Here is a 16724-nt window from a genome sequence, read left to right as displayed (position 1 = left end):
CATCAAAACACAGCTGGAGGTTGTTGCCTTTGGACAATTGGGAATGAGGTCGGACAATACTTATACTTCCTACTATACAGTTGAAAGGTGCCTCCCTCCAGTTTATTAAAATGTGTGCATTCCCCGTGTAATAGAGTTAAGATAGTGCCCAAAGAATCCAGTCAGACCTGAACTGGCCCACGCGTATAAACGTCCGACCAATAAAATTGATTTGAGGGGCGAGTCTGAAGTAAACCTAAATTTTCATATTTCATTCGAGAGGACTCCATGATCTGCTACCTTACCCTGGTGGAGGAGTTTGTGTGTCTAATGATCCTAGGAATTACTGTATGTTGTCTGGGGGCTTCAAACCCCTAGTAGGGTCACCTATGACAAACAGGTTCTCAATGAAGGGCCAGAAAAAAGTGCAGATCACAGACCCCTTATGACGATAAAAAACTTTGGTTCATGATTTCCCACGCTTGGTAGCTGGTTTTCAGCGCCCCCTGTCTGGAGCCGACCCCAGATAAGGGGAAAAGAAAAATGCATGGATGGACTCGGGAGGAGTTAGCAGGGGCGATTTGGGCGGACTCCATCCCTTGCCACGCACCCACCTCTCTGTGTCCGTCAGTGCCACTATGTGCGTGTGCTCCTGCGCTCACGTGCGTGCATACTGCACTGTGCGGATCTTTCACAAAGAAAAAGAAACATAGAGCAAATGACGGGTGGATATTAAAAAAAAGGCAGTGAGAGAGAAGTCTGGCCTGGCCTGAACCCAAACGTAATGATTGATGTTTTAGGCCCGACCCAAATTTCGGGCCGTGTAAAATCTTCCCTGTACCATGTAACTAAGTATATAATTGGGCGATTGCAAAAGCTAGCAAAATGATCAAAATCAGTGGAAGAAGTTTTAACAAGGTAGCTGCTTCTGCCATGACTCAATGTTGAGTGAAGTCAATGAATATCGACTTGTCCATTGAGGAACGGCTGACTCTGAGCCTAAAGGCCAGAGCAATTGTTATTGGCTTTTGGATTACATGACACGAATCTAGTGGCTCTGTTATCTTTGCACAAAGGATAGCATTGGTGTGCCATTGCTTATGTTGATCTGTGTGGTTTGGTTTGAAGGATCGGGAAAAGCACCAAAAACGGGCTTGTTTATTATATTGGCTCAAAATATTTGGTGACTGCATTAGTCTAATGTAGATATGGTTAGTGGTTAAAAAGAGTAATTACCAGTGTATCCATGAAAATAATGACAAAGAAAAGAAAACCAAGGATTTTATACATCTGTAAGTATGTGCGCTATATTAACCTAAATATGTATGTTTGCTTTGAGGAAAATACAAAAAATCTAAAAGTATTCAAAGCACGATACTAATTGTAGTTGGTATTAAATATATTTTTTATTGCCATTGATATCAATAAACGTTGTGAAACATTGTATGTAACCAGATTGGACATGTCACTCCCGGGTGAACATGTAATTAGGGCTAAAGGATAAAAGGCAGAAAAAAAGTATTTACAACGTAGTGTTACAAACTGGCCTCAGTCATGATAATATATATATATATATATATATATATATATATATATATATATATATATATATATATATATATATATATATATATATATATATATAGAGAGAGAGATATAGATATATATATGTATATCTATATATATCTATATATCTATATATATATATATATATCTATATATATCTATATATCTATATATATATATATATATATATATATATATATCGATATATATCTCTATATATATATATATATATATATATATATATATATATATATATATATATATATATATATATATATATATATATATATATATATATATATATATATATATATACCGCAGCCATATTTCCCTAGTGGGAGGTGGCTAGAGTCATTTCTGACTCTTTTTGGGAGATTGATACAAAGGAGGGGATTCCCAGCCCCCTCGCTCAACCCAACTGAGGTGTTGGGAGTCGTTAGGTGACCAAACCCCCCAATTCCAACCCCCTAATGTTGATTGCCAAGCAGGGAGGCAACAGGTACCAATGTTTAAGTCTTAGGTATGACTCGACCGAGGCTTGAACCACAACCTCCCAGTCTCGGGGCGGGCGCCATACCCCCAAGGGTATGCAATTTTCATGGATGAGAAAGAATAGTGCATCGAAATAATAGTGCACTGAAAATAAATGCAATGTCATTTAGCAGCAAAAAGAGAGTATTGGAGATTATAGAAACTAAACCACACAATAATCATCTGTCAACACAAATTAAGACTTTGAAACAAGCAACAAGAGGTACACTTAAATGACTGAACACTATCTTGAATCCTGTTTCATTGTTTCAGTGTAATTGCTTCCGTGTGTCGCCTCGAAAAAACAAAAACAAAAGAAAACATTTGATTCAAGTCTTACAGATGTGAATGGGGTGAGAAGAATTTTACGAAATATTGTACAACAAGGATAAACACGTGTGTCTGACTTTGAAGAGAAAGTAGTGGCAGAGCCTGTTTAGCGTTGTAATATTAATTTGTGTTTTTCATTTGTAGCAGGGGTCACTAACCTTTTTCATTCTTTTAATCATTGCATTTATTTTTTAATCATGTTAATCATTTAGTGGTATTAATGCACCTTCTGATCATCCATATATTTGAATGCAGTTATTCACTTAGTTACCGTACTCCTTGCTTTATTCACTTGACGTCTAAATGTTTCCACTCATCTATTTGTTATACAATTGCTACATTGTTCTAACTGTTCTGACTTACAGTCAAGGGGAGGTTCCAAGTCTTACCTTGAGTCTTATCAAACTACATGCAGGATTCAGTCTGGACCAAGGAGTGGTGTGAAGCTGGGATTTGGGGAAATTTCCACTAACTTGTTTCATTTTTGTCACGTGCAGTTTTGAAAGCTCACTTGGGAAACCATTATAAACGGGTTCTGTACTCCCAAGGACAGAATATTCTTTTTATCTATTTTGATTTGTTTTTATCACACTAAAAACCTCAACTGAATTGCTTCAATCAGGATTTTGTTATACCTATCACGTCTCACAATCTGGATGTTAAACGAAGACGCGGAGGAAGAAAAGTCTGTCCTCCATTTTTTGTCACCAGAGAAAGACTAATAATTTAGCAAATTGGTAAGATTGATTGTCAACAACCTTAGCAAGACGAAAGGTAGAGGTGAACATAAGCATTGACTCGACATTACATTTATGTAGGCAACATTAACATTCGAGTTAGCATGCGTTTATGCACAGCAAAGGAAGTTATATTCCACTTCAGAAAAGTGTTTATAGAACTTAACTGATGAGTTTGACTGCTTCAAAGTCCATAGTCTCTGAGTTGTGTTCCAGTGTTCCTGCCTTTATGTGTTGACTTTGCATATTCTGCCAGTGCCTCAGTGGATTTTCCTCAGGTTCTCCATTTTGTATGAACATAAATGGTAAGTAGAGGATTGCAAACATCAAATTACTGTATTATATTGTATCCTCATAAATTACAGTAAGTTATGAACAAAAATATCGTAGTTAGTTATAAAATAGTTATTAACTGTTTACATAACTACAGTACAGTAGGCACCACAGCAGCGCAGTGGGTAGCGAGTGTGTGGCACAGTTCTGAGGTCGTGAGATCGAACCTCTCTGTGTGGAGTTTGCATGTTCTCCCCGTGCTTGTGTGGGTTTTCGTCCAGGCACTCCAAAAACATGCTTGTCAGGTTAATTGGCCGGTCCAAATTTTCCCTAGGTGTGAATGAGCTAGTGAGTTGTCTGTCTCTGTGTGCCCTGCGACTGGCTGGCAACCAGTTCAGGGTGTCCCCTGCCCACTGGGTAAGCTGGGATGGGCTCAAGCACCCCCGCAACCCTAGTGAGGGTAAGTGGTGCAGATGATGGATGGATGGATGGATGGATATCCACAGTACCTAAAGTTGAAGGTACACTTGCAAAACAACTGGAGATACATCTATATAAATCTTCACTGTAAATTACTAGCACTGTAGAAATGACAATGCTGTACTGAATTAAATGGCTAAACTACAGTGATTTAACAGTATTACATTTTGCAGTTTTACCGCACACAATAGTACAATAGTCTTATCATGCCTTTTTATGAGGGTCAGTTCAAAATGTCACAACAGTATTATCATGCATTTTATTGGAAACAGAGCAAACAATACATAGGTATTGTGAAATTAACAATCACTATATACTATTAAAACGATTAAAAAGAAGGGCATTCTTTTAACCAACTTGAACTGTCAAAATCATCAACGGACAAAGTTCAATAAGTGCTGACCATAAAATGCAGTTGATGATGGGCGGATATTTGCTTGATAAAATTCGACCAGGTTACATTCATGTGTAAACAAAGAAATCATGATGCAATGGCCATACCTCTTTTGCACTGTTGCAGTTTTTGCCACTGTGAGACTTTTACTCTGTCTATTTCAATGTTCAAACACCTTTGTTTAGTATGTATTCATTTGACATATTATTTTGCTTTATGACGTAGAAACTTCATATTGTAGAGGCAAAAAACAATAGAGCTTTACGATGGGCATTTCCTCTTCTTTATGCACTAATAAATATACCAGGATCAACATTCTATGAACACTTTACTCTCTCATTTGGAATTAATATTACCTTTGTAAATATTGCTCGTTTTAGGACACTTGTGACTTAATATTCAAAGTAGAGGAACATCTTTCTCAGAGCTACATCTGATCTTTGAATCTTACACAGGCAGCACATTATTAAAAAAATGAAGACTCACCGTTTGGGATTTAGCTGTTACAAGGTAAATACTGCACATTTCAATCATTATTAAACACAGCAAAAACCCGAAGGAGAGGAATAGGAGGAATACATTTGTAGATTTTTAACACCTTTTCACAGACCTTTCTAACAAATAAAATTTTTATTTGCATTTGCAAAGAAGTCCACGGGCAAAGGATTTATCACACAGGTGGTATATATAATTAAACAAATGTAGAAGTAAACAGTTTTGCATCAATAGCAGAACAATCAAGTAAACAACAGCAAACTGAAAGAAGGGTAAAGTCATTTTACCAGATACATAAAATATACCGTATTTTCAAGACTAGCAAGCGCACCTACAAACCCCAAATTAGCCAGCAATTTGAAAGTCCGCCTTATAAGATGGTGCGCCTTATATACCGCAGAATATAATGAATAGGATTGGAAATGCATACAGTATTTATAGGTCGTATTGCTACACAAGGTATTACAATATGCTATGGTATATGTGCAACTCATTTCTTGTTGGTGATAGGAATGAGTGGAGAAGTGTTGTAAAAGGATAGTGGGATGTTTGGACGCGTTCTAAGGGATGGGCGGTCACCCGTATGATGCGGCAGGGGTAAACCAGTGAAAGCTGTCAGGCCCTGCTCTTGGACAAAAGAGTGCGTTGTGTCACCCTGACCCGAGTGACATGGCCGCTTTCATGTGTCACGTTTTATCTGAAGGGACGAAAGCATGACCGACTTGGGTGCCGAGGTGCGTTACTTGTTTGGGTGTTTGGGCATTTGGGTTGGCCATGGTCCAAACATTTTTGTGTGTGTTTTTTTGCTACTTTTTCCCTTTTCTTATTTTCTTTGTTTTTGTATGTGTTTGTCTTGCTGTCGTTCACCCCTCTCAAGGGATATGACCAGGGTAGAAAGATAGATAGATATGTGCAACGATTGATCAACCGATAAACATCACTAACCAAGTTCGCAAGACAATTAATGAGACGGAATCCAAACCTGTGTAGTAGTGGTGAGAGCGCCATCACTTGACTAATACATCACCGTTGGTACGGAGGACACCCCAAAACGCAATGGAGCTTATCTCATTATCTCACTGCTTTTACTCATGGTGCCATAATCGAATGTTAGAGAATGGAGAAAGGAGAAGGTCTTTTAACAAAATAGTGTACACGTCCTTTGACGTATGTATTCATATTAAACTGCGGCATTATTGACCGAACAGGTGAAGAAGAGACTGCTTAACCTATCAGAACGCAGAACAAAATGTATCATCCAAATCAATACACTGTAAAAATAGTGAGATAATGAGATGACATCTAATGCCTTTTCGGACATCATCTATACTAATGGTGGTCTAGTGGGAAATTGTCGGTGCTCTCGTCGCGATGTCCCGGGTTGGAATCCTTTCGCATACAATCGTTTGTAATTTTGTGTCAGTGACACATATTGACTGACAAATCATTTCACTAAAATAGATGCTGTAGGTGTGTAAAGTGTATGAAGAGCATATAGCCCCCAATGGTTAATAAAGAAGGAATAAAGAGGCTAACTCTTACTGTAGTCTCATTTTTATGTGTCTTATAGTCCACTACGCCCTATGTATGAAACATATATGACAAAAGACTATAATTGGGAGGTTCGCCTTATAGTGTGGAAAATACAGTATATTTGCTGAGACATCATGTCAAAAGTTGAGTATGGAGGACACATTTTCTTAGATGCTTGCAATTATCCACTGGTGTGTGGTGACCCTGTGATTGGCTCTGCTACCTGTAAACACTCAGAGAGTCTTCGTGATTGGCCAGTGGCGACTTCCCGCCCCGCGTCCGATACGGTGCTGGAACAAGCTCCTCCTCCAGAGATGACGGGTACATCAGCCTGCTGAGCTGAGGTACTCTTCTGGTCAGAGAAAGGGCTTGTGAGGCCAAGGCTGGTCAGGGCATCCAAGGTGCCGTCGGGGTCCACCATCATATCAATCACTGGCCAAGTACAACAAACATTTCATATGACTATTTTATATGCTTATACGGTAAATGTACCAGGGTTGCATTGTAAAAGCATTTTAACTCCTCTGGTGTTCTTTCAACAATGGACAGAGTAAAGGGAACACAAAAACCTCCAGTTTTGTGAAAAAAATAGAGTTCACATAGGTTTGACACTCACCTATTTATTTTAGAGTTATAATGCAACAACAGTAGAGGTAAAGTACCTTTACAGTGCAGAGAAAAAATTAACTCTAAAAAGTGTAGAAACTAATTGTGCCACAACCCGTGAAAATGAACTTGTGGTCTATGGGAAATTCAAAAATATTTCTCTGAAGTCCTCCTTGCAAAACAGCTCGAGCTCAGTGGGCAAAAATATCAGTTTCAAGATGTGCAAACCTGATGGAGACATACCCCAAGCGACTTGCAACTGTAATCGCAGCAAAAGGTGGCGCTACAAAGTCTTAACTCAATGGGGCTGAATAATTTTGCACACCCACTTTTTCGTTTTTTTATTTGTTAAAAAGTTTAAAATATCCAATGTGTGTTCCACTTGATGATTGTGTCCCAGTCATTGTTGTTTCTTCACAATAAATCACAGTTTTATATCTTTATGTTTTTAGTCTGAAATTTGGCAAAAGGTCACAAAGTTCAAGGGGGGCAAATAGTTTCGCAAGCCACTGTAAGTGTTAAACTGGATTTACACTGCACAAGTTGTCTTAACTCTGAACTCTTCAGTGTTGAATTTTAACAACATCAAGTGAATGGCTATCTCCTACTGTAAAGCTTGACCAACCAAGTGTAAAATAATAACTAATTCAGAATAAAATTACCATGGAAAGTTTACCTATACATTCAGTGTTTTACTCTCTCTAGATAAGTACTATATGTTCACAAGGGTATTGTTAAGATTTACCCTTTCGATGTTTCCTTGGCACAAGATATTTTACCGTACACAAACAAGTTCCAATTACGCAAGACAAGTCACAAATATTAAATTTCAAACTTTTTTTCGGTAAAACCTTTTCATCTGAGCAAGAAATGTTGAGGCCATAACAAGAAATGTTTCTCATCTAAATAAGAAACTTGTCAGATTGGGATAATTCCTCGTCAGCACAGGCACACAAAAAAGAGTGCGCTTGCATAGGGACCTAACAACATTTGGGTTTTATTTTTTGGTTCAGGATTAGCAATGAAGCTAGCTCTCGTAAGGTACTGCTCACATATGACGTTTCCCACGACAAATATTCTCATTTGAATGAGAAAACATATTCATCCACACAAAAAGCATTCCTGGTTTGAATGAGACAAGTTTATCACTCAGATGAATAGTTGATTGTCACAGTTAAAACCATATTTGCCAATTATCATTATAACGACAAACATTCCCATATAATGGCGAGTACATCCGTTTGTCAAATGATGAAAAATTTCTCATCTTAAACTCAATGATGTGTTTTCTCGTTGGAATGACAACAATATTTGAGTTAGTTTTTTTTGGGTTTGAGTTTATAGAGGAGCTAACTCAAGTAAGGTCGTGCCGGGATATGTTTCCGATGACAAATATTCTCATTTCATGAGAAGAGGTACTAATCCAAACAAGAAGCTTCCCTAGTAAGAAAGAGAAACCCTTATCATTCAGACGAAAAGGTGCTTGTTACTTTGAGTAACATATCTGCCATTTATGGAGAAAACACATTCTTCCTTACAAAAAATATTTTCTGTTTGTCATCACAAAACAAGTTCTAATCTTCAACTCAACATACACTTTCTTGGCAGCATAAAAACAACATTTGACTTTGTGTTTCTGGGTTGGAGTTAACACGGGAACTAGCTCAAATGGGACTCAGTTTTTATTAGAATTAAAAAAGTTAATGAGAAAACATACACGTTCGAATGAAAAAGTTAGTTATAGCGACATTTTTTCATTTTATGGAGAAGACAAAGGCCTAATGAAAAAACGTTTGGAAACCAGGATAATTATTTTCCTATTATTTTCTCATTAGAACGGGGAACTTTTGAAAAGACATGCTCACCTTAACGAAAGACGTTTCGCCTTTCCGTTATAAAATGTACGACTAATGAAAGACTAACATCAACACATCAACATTTTTTCACTAGCCCAAGTTAGTTTACTCGTTTGAGAAAAATTCTTGTTAAAAAAGGAGACAAATTTTCCAAATCTTTTTACATAAAGAGAGAAACAATTTCATCCTAACAAAAACATGAGAAACATATTTTCCAACCCCCTCCCCAAGACACTTATTGGGCTCTGTAAATAAAAAAAAGAACTAAATTATACTAAACTGGACGAAACAAAACAAAACCCAAACCAAAAATAAAACCCAAAACAAAACTAAACTTAAACTAAACGATAACATCTTGTTGAGGCTAAATAGCCATCATGATCACAAAATTATTAAGTGTATTAGAGCCATACCCAAAAGTTGTCGTTCCACTCTTTTGAGGTCTTGGATGATAGTGGAAATTTCCTAAAAAAACACAGAAAACAGGGCAAAGCAGACAATATAATTAATTTTACTTGCAAAACATGTCCAATAATTGTGCTTGTTTGTGCTTTCTTTATGAGGCCTCACAATGAATGCCAAGTGTATAACAGACAAGTCACTTGTGTAGCATTTGTTCTAAGGCAGGGGTTGAGAACCTTTTTGAGATAAAGATCCGTAATAGCAAAATAATTATATTTTGGGGGGACAGATAGGTAGATAGATAGATAATTTATTATTCCCCGTAGGGAAATTCACACTTCCAGCAGTCTACCCTGTTGTTTATTAACAGATTAACATGATGCCCTAGGGGTGCTTGTAGCGGAGTGGATGACGTCACACGCCAGTCCAAAAGTTTGACATCCCCGCCTCAGATGGAAATCTTTTTCTTTGTGTCCAGGGATACACCACCTCGTTTTAGCGAGTCCGTCTCCTCTCCGATTCCCGTAGGCTTTCGTGTCTCTGTATAGCGGCGCTGAAGCCGGATTGCTAAAATAGCTCCGGGTAGCTCCGGGTGGCTACACGTTAGCGTCCGGGGTGCTAAAACGTGAGCCACGTTTCCGCAAAACACAGCAACTGCGCTCCCTGTGCGCTTCGATGTTTTCCACCAGCACTCGTTGGTCTTATTTGGTAGTGAGTTCACATTTACCATGATTACGGATGGTACCGAAGACTTATAACGCCGCTAGCCGCTTAGCTAGCTCCGGCTCTTCTTCCACCATAGGCCCCCTCATCACGCCGGCACGAGAATTCTTCAGGGCAGGGAGTTGATTCCTCGAATAAACGCATTTTTGTGCGCTAAAACCCATGTCCATAGGATAGAAAGTCATCCAAAGTGTAGTTGTCAAACGGGAAGAAAAACACCGAAGATAGGAGCAGACAATAAAACAATAAATCACAAAAAGTGAGAGATAACAGGGCAGCTGCTGGAAAAGGCAGCCGCTCGTGGCGGCGCCGCTTTGATGAACGAGAGAGAGAGCCATACCATACATATTTTAAGACAAATTACAGCAAAACCGCCAAACTTGCTCTCCCCCCCAAAATCTTATTTTTCAGCGCATTTTATTTCACTGAGTGACATTAGATAATTTGATAAAAATTATGAAATAATAATAAGACCAGAGCCTGGGTCCTATACGAACAAATACACAACTTTAAACCTGTCTCCCTCCCGCAGTTACTTAAAATCGTTTAGGCTCATTTTGACCTTCGTTTTTTCCACAAATAATGGTTTCAAAACAAGGTGCTAGCAGTGTTCCTTTGTAAAAATGTCACAAAATAGTGAAGATGAGGATCCTGACATATTTATCTTCAGTGCAGGCAAAGCTGGGCAGATAAAAGTGCGCTGTGCGCATAGCTCCGCCTACCTCTCCCGCTCACCCAATCAAATTGCTCTGTGTGCTTGGCTGGTATTTCTGGCTGTTAACAGTTTTTCTGCGGGTTTTTAATCATTAAGTGTCTCCACAGTGAACCTAAATTGTTTGATGAGCTTCCATATAAAGATTTCCTTGGCGACCTACAGCCACAACGGGTTCTGTTGGTGTGACAGCTTGACTCTTAACTCTAGCGAGGAGTATGCCCTTTCTATACTGGACCAAACCATTCATGATACTAGTACTATGTCAGCTATGCATACAATAGGCCCGGCTACACGCTTGTGAGATTTGGAAGGCTAAAAACAGATTTGCATGAGTATAATTTTATCTCCGCGCCATATGTACTCATGAAAAGAGCCATATAAGCCTCGCGAGCCATAGCTTCCTGAACCCTGTTTTGAAGATTCAGAACTTTGAGCTGCATATTTTTCCAGGAATTTAGAACAGCATTCCAAGGAATCTATTCCAACCCAAATGTATTATTATAATAATTTCCAATGACAGCCGTTAAAAGTAATCCAATATTATGTTTACTCTTACAAAGGCATTAATTCCACTCAATTGGATTACTTGTGTAAACAGATCATGAGCTACTTATGCCATTACTGGGGCTATCACAAATTTGCATCTCATACTCTGTAATTTAATATTACATACCTGTCAACCTGTACGTTTTTGCCGTACATAGTACGTTTATTATGCATTTTAAGACGTGTACGACGTACAAGGAAATCTGTACGGAAAAACGCAAATTTGTCAATTATGGGTACCATCCTGTAAACACCGACTATCAAGAAACGGCAAATCAATCAAGTCTAACGAGTTCGCCGCGGTAGCCTCTATCTCTGTATCGTTTTTTTTTCGTTGCAAACGAAGCGAGCGGTTTGATACTACTGTGCGCATGCGTGTGCCGCCTAGGGATTTCCCATCATGCATCTCCCGAAAAAAAAAATATATGGTGTAAGATTATTTTGTATTTTGTAAGGGAAAATATGACAGTTTGTACGGGAATGGAGCCGTGGAGGTTGACAGGTATGATATTATTTCACAACGCAGTGGAACAAGTCAACACCTGGTACAATATTGTCAGTCTTATGGAAATGAATGATTGTTTCCCAGGGGTAGAGTAGTATTTGTAGTCTTTCCCTGAAAATTACCCGCAATTGGAAAATGCTGGGTTCAACCATAATTGAATTGGTTTTAATTCAATTCACCGTGATATGTTCTAATGGTTACCTTGTTGGAGTTCCGCAACAGCAGAGAGTCATGCTCAGCCTGAAGTTTGCTCTCAATCTCTTCCCATTTCCGGTCTTTATCCTTGAAAAGGATCCTTGTGTTTCAGACGTGGTAAAAATAGATGAAAGCAAAAAAACATTAATTTATTTCTAACTTCACCCCTCTCTGGGTAATAGGGAATATCCCAATTTAACCAAAAGTGGTGATAACCACAATGATTGCCTCTGTTCACCTTTGTGAACTGTCAATCACGTTTATCTAGTTGGCCTAGTTTCAGAAAATACAATAAGTTAGGAAATCAAAGACTGAATTTATTTCCATTCATTGCTTTCACTGTTTTTCATTTATAGTATTTTACTTTATTTTTCACAGTGTTGACCAGTGATTGAATGCTTCTTGTGTGATACGTACCTGATTTTGCTGGCTGTTTTGTCTACAGACTGCCGTATTCTGTTTGAGAGTTGATTGACGGATGGCAGAAGCAAACTATCAAGCATTGCCTGTTAGATAAAAACAGTCTTTAATGCAAGAAAATGAAAAATTGCTCCAATGATTTAACTGTAACTGCTGCTGCGCTGCATAATCACTACAAATTATTTTATTAAAACACACTTTTTTATACAGTATAATGTTTTCATTTTTTCTTACTTATAAACCCTTTAGAGGTCGACCATCCAGGCATGATCTATTTATTCTGAAAAGCAAATACCTGTATGTATCGGTAATTCTTAAGCACTCCCTCTAGTGGTCAGTTTATCAGAATTTAATACAGGGGTCTAAACTCCGGGCCAAAAGTTTGAGGCCCCCGCCTTCTTACGGAAGTTTAGTGTAAGTGCAGCAAATGATTGATTCATTAATTACAACTTGATTAAATGATTTTCTGATTTCTTCCTATTTTATTATAAGATCTTATTTTCTGTATAAAAGGCCCTCGTCGACGCCCTCGGCTGTGCGCTCGGCCGACCACAGGGCGGAGGCACTGTCAGACCCAAAGAAGCGGGTGCATGGCAGAAGTGCAAAGTCAGCCAAAATCAGGACTCCTCCTCCTGAGTCCTCACAAATAAAAGGGGAAAATTCATGTTTGGTTTGGGTTTGGTCCCTTAAATCAAGTTAATTGGTTGGGTCGGGCTTTAATACCCGCCGGCCCGGGTTGGTCCAGGCTGGATTTTTTTTTAGGCACGGTCTTACCTTTAAATCTAATATTGATATCATATGTCGGTCTGACTAGTTATTATTTCAACTAAACTAAGTTTGCACGGATCACATTTGAAGCAAACACTGCGACAAAAGCGTGTCGATGTCAATTTGATAATTTATTGGATAATATCGGTATCAGACAACAATGTGGGCTTCAATATTGGAAGTGAACATAGTTGTATTGAGGTAAATTGTTGTTACCTATTGTTTTTGTAGATCTCAAAATGATGAGTTGTACACTTATCAATGAGTTAATTAAACATGCACTTCATGACGCATGTACAAAGTAGAACATTTTAATTTAAGTCTAATGGCAGGTCCCAGGTTTACGGTACCTTGTAAATATCTGTGCAATTTATCCTGACATTCTTTTTCTTTTCTATTTTTCTTTTTACGTCTTTGATCTGGAGTCCCACATCTAATCACATTGTAAACAATATTCACGTTGTTACAAATACAATAGAGATAATTCTAATTCTAGTGATAACACTGTCAAATACTGTAAACACACAATGCTCCAGCTAACTACTGACATTTTTCAAGTAAGTTTTTGGAATCCCTGTATTGTCCATCGTCTCAATGATCAACACATATTAGTGTAATATTGGTGTTGAAATAAAACTGACTCACTTCATCTTGGTTCCATGTCTGTCGATGAACAGAGCGGGGTCCCTGCACAGCAGACGACCTTGACCTCATTTCAACCGACTTGCTTTTGCCTTCCTGATCTTTGGAAGGACTGGCCTGGTCCAAGCTGTCATCACAATCCTCCAGCTATCAGAATACACGTTAAGGTTACTGAAATAGTTTGAAGTGTTTATTTGCTCAATTTTTGATACTTTGAAAAACAAGGCAACAAAAATATTTTGTAGTTTCTACAATATGACCCAGTGGTGGACAAGATGGAAAAGAAAATCACACCACGGTGACAACAACAACAAAAGTCACGATCTTGAATTTATCACGATTTCTTTTAAAGGTATTGTCCGCAATTTGAAACTTTGTTACTCTCAGCCTTCACCTCCTGTCTAAAAGTCATGATCACAGCCTCAGACTGCTTATTCCTCAAGAACATACATATGAATGAATCAATGAAAACTTTATTCAAACATTAAAATAAAAACAGAACAAAAACAATAACACAACAACAAAATAACATATATTAAACATGCTTGAATATTTTTTGGGTTTTTTATAAGGACGTTCAAAAACACGTATGTGAGGTTAATTGTCCCTAGGTGTAAACAAGAGAGTGTGTTGTCTGTCCCTGTGTGCTCTGCAACTGGCTAGCAACCAGTTCAAGGTGTCCCCTGCCCACTGCCCAAAGATAGCTTGCATGTGCTCCTGCACCATGCGACCCTACTGAGGATAAGCAGTGCAGATAATGGATGAATGGATCATTATTTTAACGACTATTTACTTATGTTAGCTTGATGCCATTTGTTCAGTCGTGATACAATTGCTACATTGTTCCAAGTGACAAGGGTCTTTCCAGACACCCTGCTCTTGTTTTACTTGTCTAGTCTCGTAACCCAGATGTAGATCTTCTCCTTCAACACTCAGTCGCTTTATTCAAACTAGCAAAGAAGTGGTCATGCATTGGTGTGCATTAATTGTTGTAGAAATGACTGAATAAGTCTAAAAGTGTTCCGCATGTGTGTGCACTGTGTGTTTAAGCACGATGGCCATTTGTCATACATAGCCGCTGTCACAGCTATATTAAATTCTAAGATTTAATAAGATAAAAATCACAATGAAGCATAAAAGGAAATTAGTGAATGAAGAACTCAATGCTTTTTGCAAACTATACCGAATAGAAAGGGCCTTAAAAAAACAATAGACACATAAATATAAAGATCTCGCAGAATTTATAAAGATTAGATGACTCAACTTCTGAAAATTCGTTTGAGTCCTTAACGATCTAATACAGTCATATCGCCCACCCCTAATTTGGACCATACCGTGACTCCTGGGTCAGTGTTTGCAGGGCTAACAGAGTCAATTTCTCCAGCGACGTCGTGAATCTCTCTTGCAAGCATTGCAAGGTCTTTGGCCAGGTCCTGGCTAATCCTGTTCAGCACATAGGGATGCCAAATCATGAACAATATGTGTAAAGGACAAAATGGAAGAAGAGAAGAAAATAAATAAACTACCAGAATTTCTCTGAAGTTACATTAGCATTGATCGTGATACCTATCAGTGTCATGGCAATGTTAAGCAACATTTAAGGGATGGTACTGGCAATGGTTATCCCCATTTTTGTGCTGGTACGTTTAAGTATCGGAAGCACAGTGTATTGAGTACCAAATTATGGTCGGACAAAGCTGCCAAATTGAAATGGGACGCGTAACCAAAACTCAATTTCAATCGTTGCTGTTCATGAACGACTCAAGACAGTGGTCCCAACTACGGGGGGCCACACACAGACCACAGAATGATAAGTTTGTGGGCCCCCATCGTTTTGTTGTTTTTGGGTTGTTTCCTGGCTCCTTTTATGGTCACTTTTGATCAATTTTCATTCAAAGGTTTGTTTTTTAATCATTTTTCTGTTATTTTGTAGTCATTTTTCTAACAGCGAGGAGTAAGCAAGAGAAGCCATGTTCACAACAGTTCATGTTCACTGTTCGATTCATGTTTGGAAAGGACTGTCTAAATGAATAAAATTCATATTTTTTTTCTACAATTAGAATTATTATTGTCTTTGTTGTCATTGATATCATCTTTGTGAAACATAGTACCATAAAATTCGGACTATAAGCCGTGACTTTTTTTCCGAACTTTCAACCCTGCGGCTTATGCAATGATGCAGCTAATTTATGCATTTTAACAACCACCATGGGCATATGTCTTTCCTGTCTGCTGCCGTGCTCCCAGCATAAAACACAGTGATGCCATAAGCCAGACTGCTCTCCAATGTGGCTTTGCAGAAGGACCCCAGCAACTTCTGTTCCAAAATCCACAGGAAGTGGAGTTGCTGCTGGGCCTTCCCCACCACAGCCCTAGCAATTATTTTCTTCAGTTATTTATACATCGTTCATTATTATTATTATCATTTAATTTATTTATTACTGATTGACTCTTTAAATTTCTTTTTATGCGGTTATTTTTTCCCCAAATTTTTTTTGTGGAACAAAAGATTTTTAAAAACATTGACATTTTTTATCAGAGCTTTTCTGTGCAGCTCAGCCTCACTCAAACTCAATTTCTAGCCCACAAATTGAGTTTGAGAACCCTAACATGTTCCTTAATTATTTGCGTTCAATCATTTTCATCAAGTGGAACAAAACCATACGTCTAGATTATTTTCTCATGTTTATAAATTATTTTTTTCATTTTTTTTTCTTTCTCATTTCAATTGTCATGAATTGACCTTATTCAATATTTCAAATTGAATACCTTGCAATCTCCTCGCTATGTGCTGTCCAGTCCCTCATATATTCATCCTGATCTCTTTGTGCCGGCTTGAGACCTGCAGGATCGGGAGAGCTCTTCCCACCACCGGCTAGCTGTGACACACGTGTGGATGAAGTGGCTCGTGCCTGTTTGGACATGTGGCGGTTGGAACCGTACTCGTCTTCTGAGGTGGAGGCATACTCTACGGGAACACGGCGCCACCGAGTGCTCACTAAGGAGAAGAATGATCAGTAGACATTCA

General features: G+C 38.3%; 1 protein-coding gene across 3 annotated transcripts in view; it reads right to left on the bottom strand.

The window, feature by feature from the left end:
• Positions 1 to 4141: 4141 nt before the first annotated feature.
• cep170ab (centrosomal protein 170Ab) overlaps positions 4142 to 16724 on the bottom strand; it is a 28355-nt gene continuing 15772 nt past the window's right edge. For all 3 annotated transcript variants that reach the window (XM_088342395.1, XM_088342397.1, XM_088342396.1), the window contains exons 14-20: positions 16466 to 16694; positions 15031 to 15139; positions 13700 to 13843; positions 12284 to 12372; positions 11873 to 11966; positions 9194 to 9245; positions 4142 to 6750 (exon numbers count right to left, since the gene is read on the bottom strand). In XM_088342395.1, the coding sequence (XP_088198521.1) occupies positions 6500 to 6750; positions 9194 to 9245; positions 11873 to 11966; positions 12284 to 12372; positions 13700 to 13843; positions 15031 to 15139; positions 16466 to 16694 (968 nt within the window). In that variant the 3' untranslated portion in view covers positions 4142 to 6499. The remainder of the gene's footprint in view (positions 6751 to 9193; positions 9246 to 11872; positions 11967 to 12283; positions 12373 to 13699; positions 13844 to 15030; positions 15140 to 16465; positions 16695 to 16724) is intronic.

This window comes from Urocampus carinirostris, chromosome 8 (genome assembly GCF_059441175.1).
Source record: "Urocampus carinirostris isolate Australia breed hairy pipefish chromosome 8, RoL_Ucar_1.0, whole genome shotgun sequence".
Taxonomy (NCBI): Eukaryota; Metazoa; Chordata; class Actinopteri; order Syngnathiformes; family Syngnathidae; genus Urocampus; species Urocampus carinirostris.
This window is presented reverse-complemented; position numbering and strand designations above follow the sequence as displayed.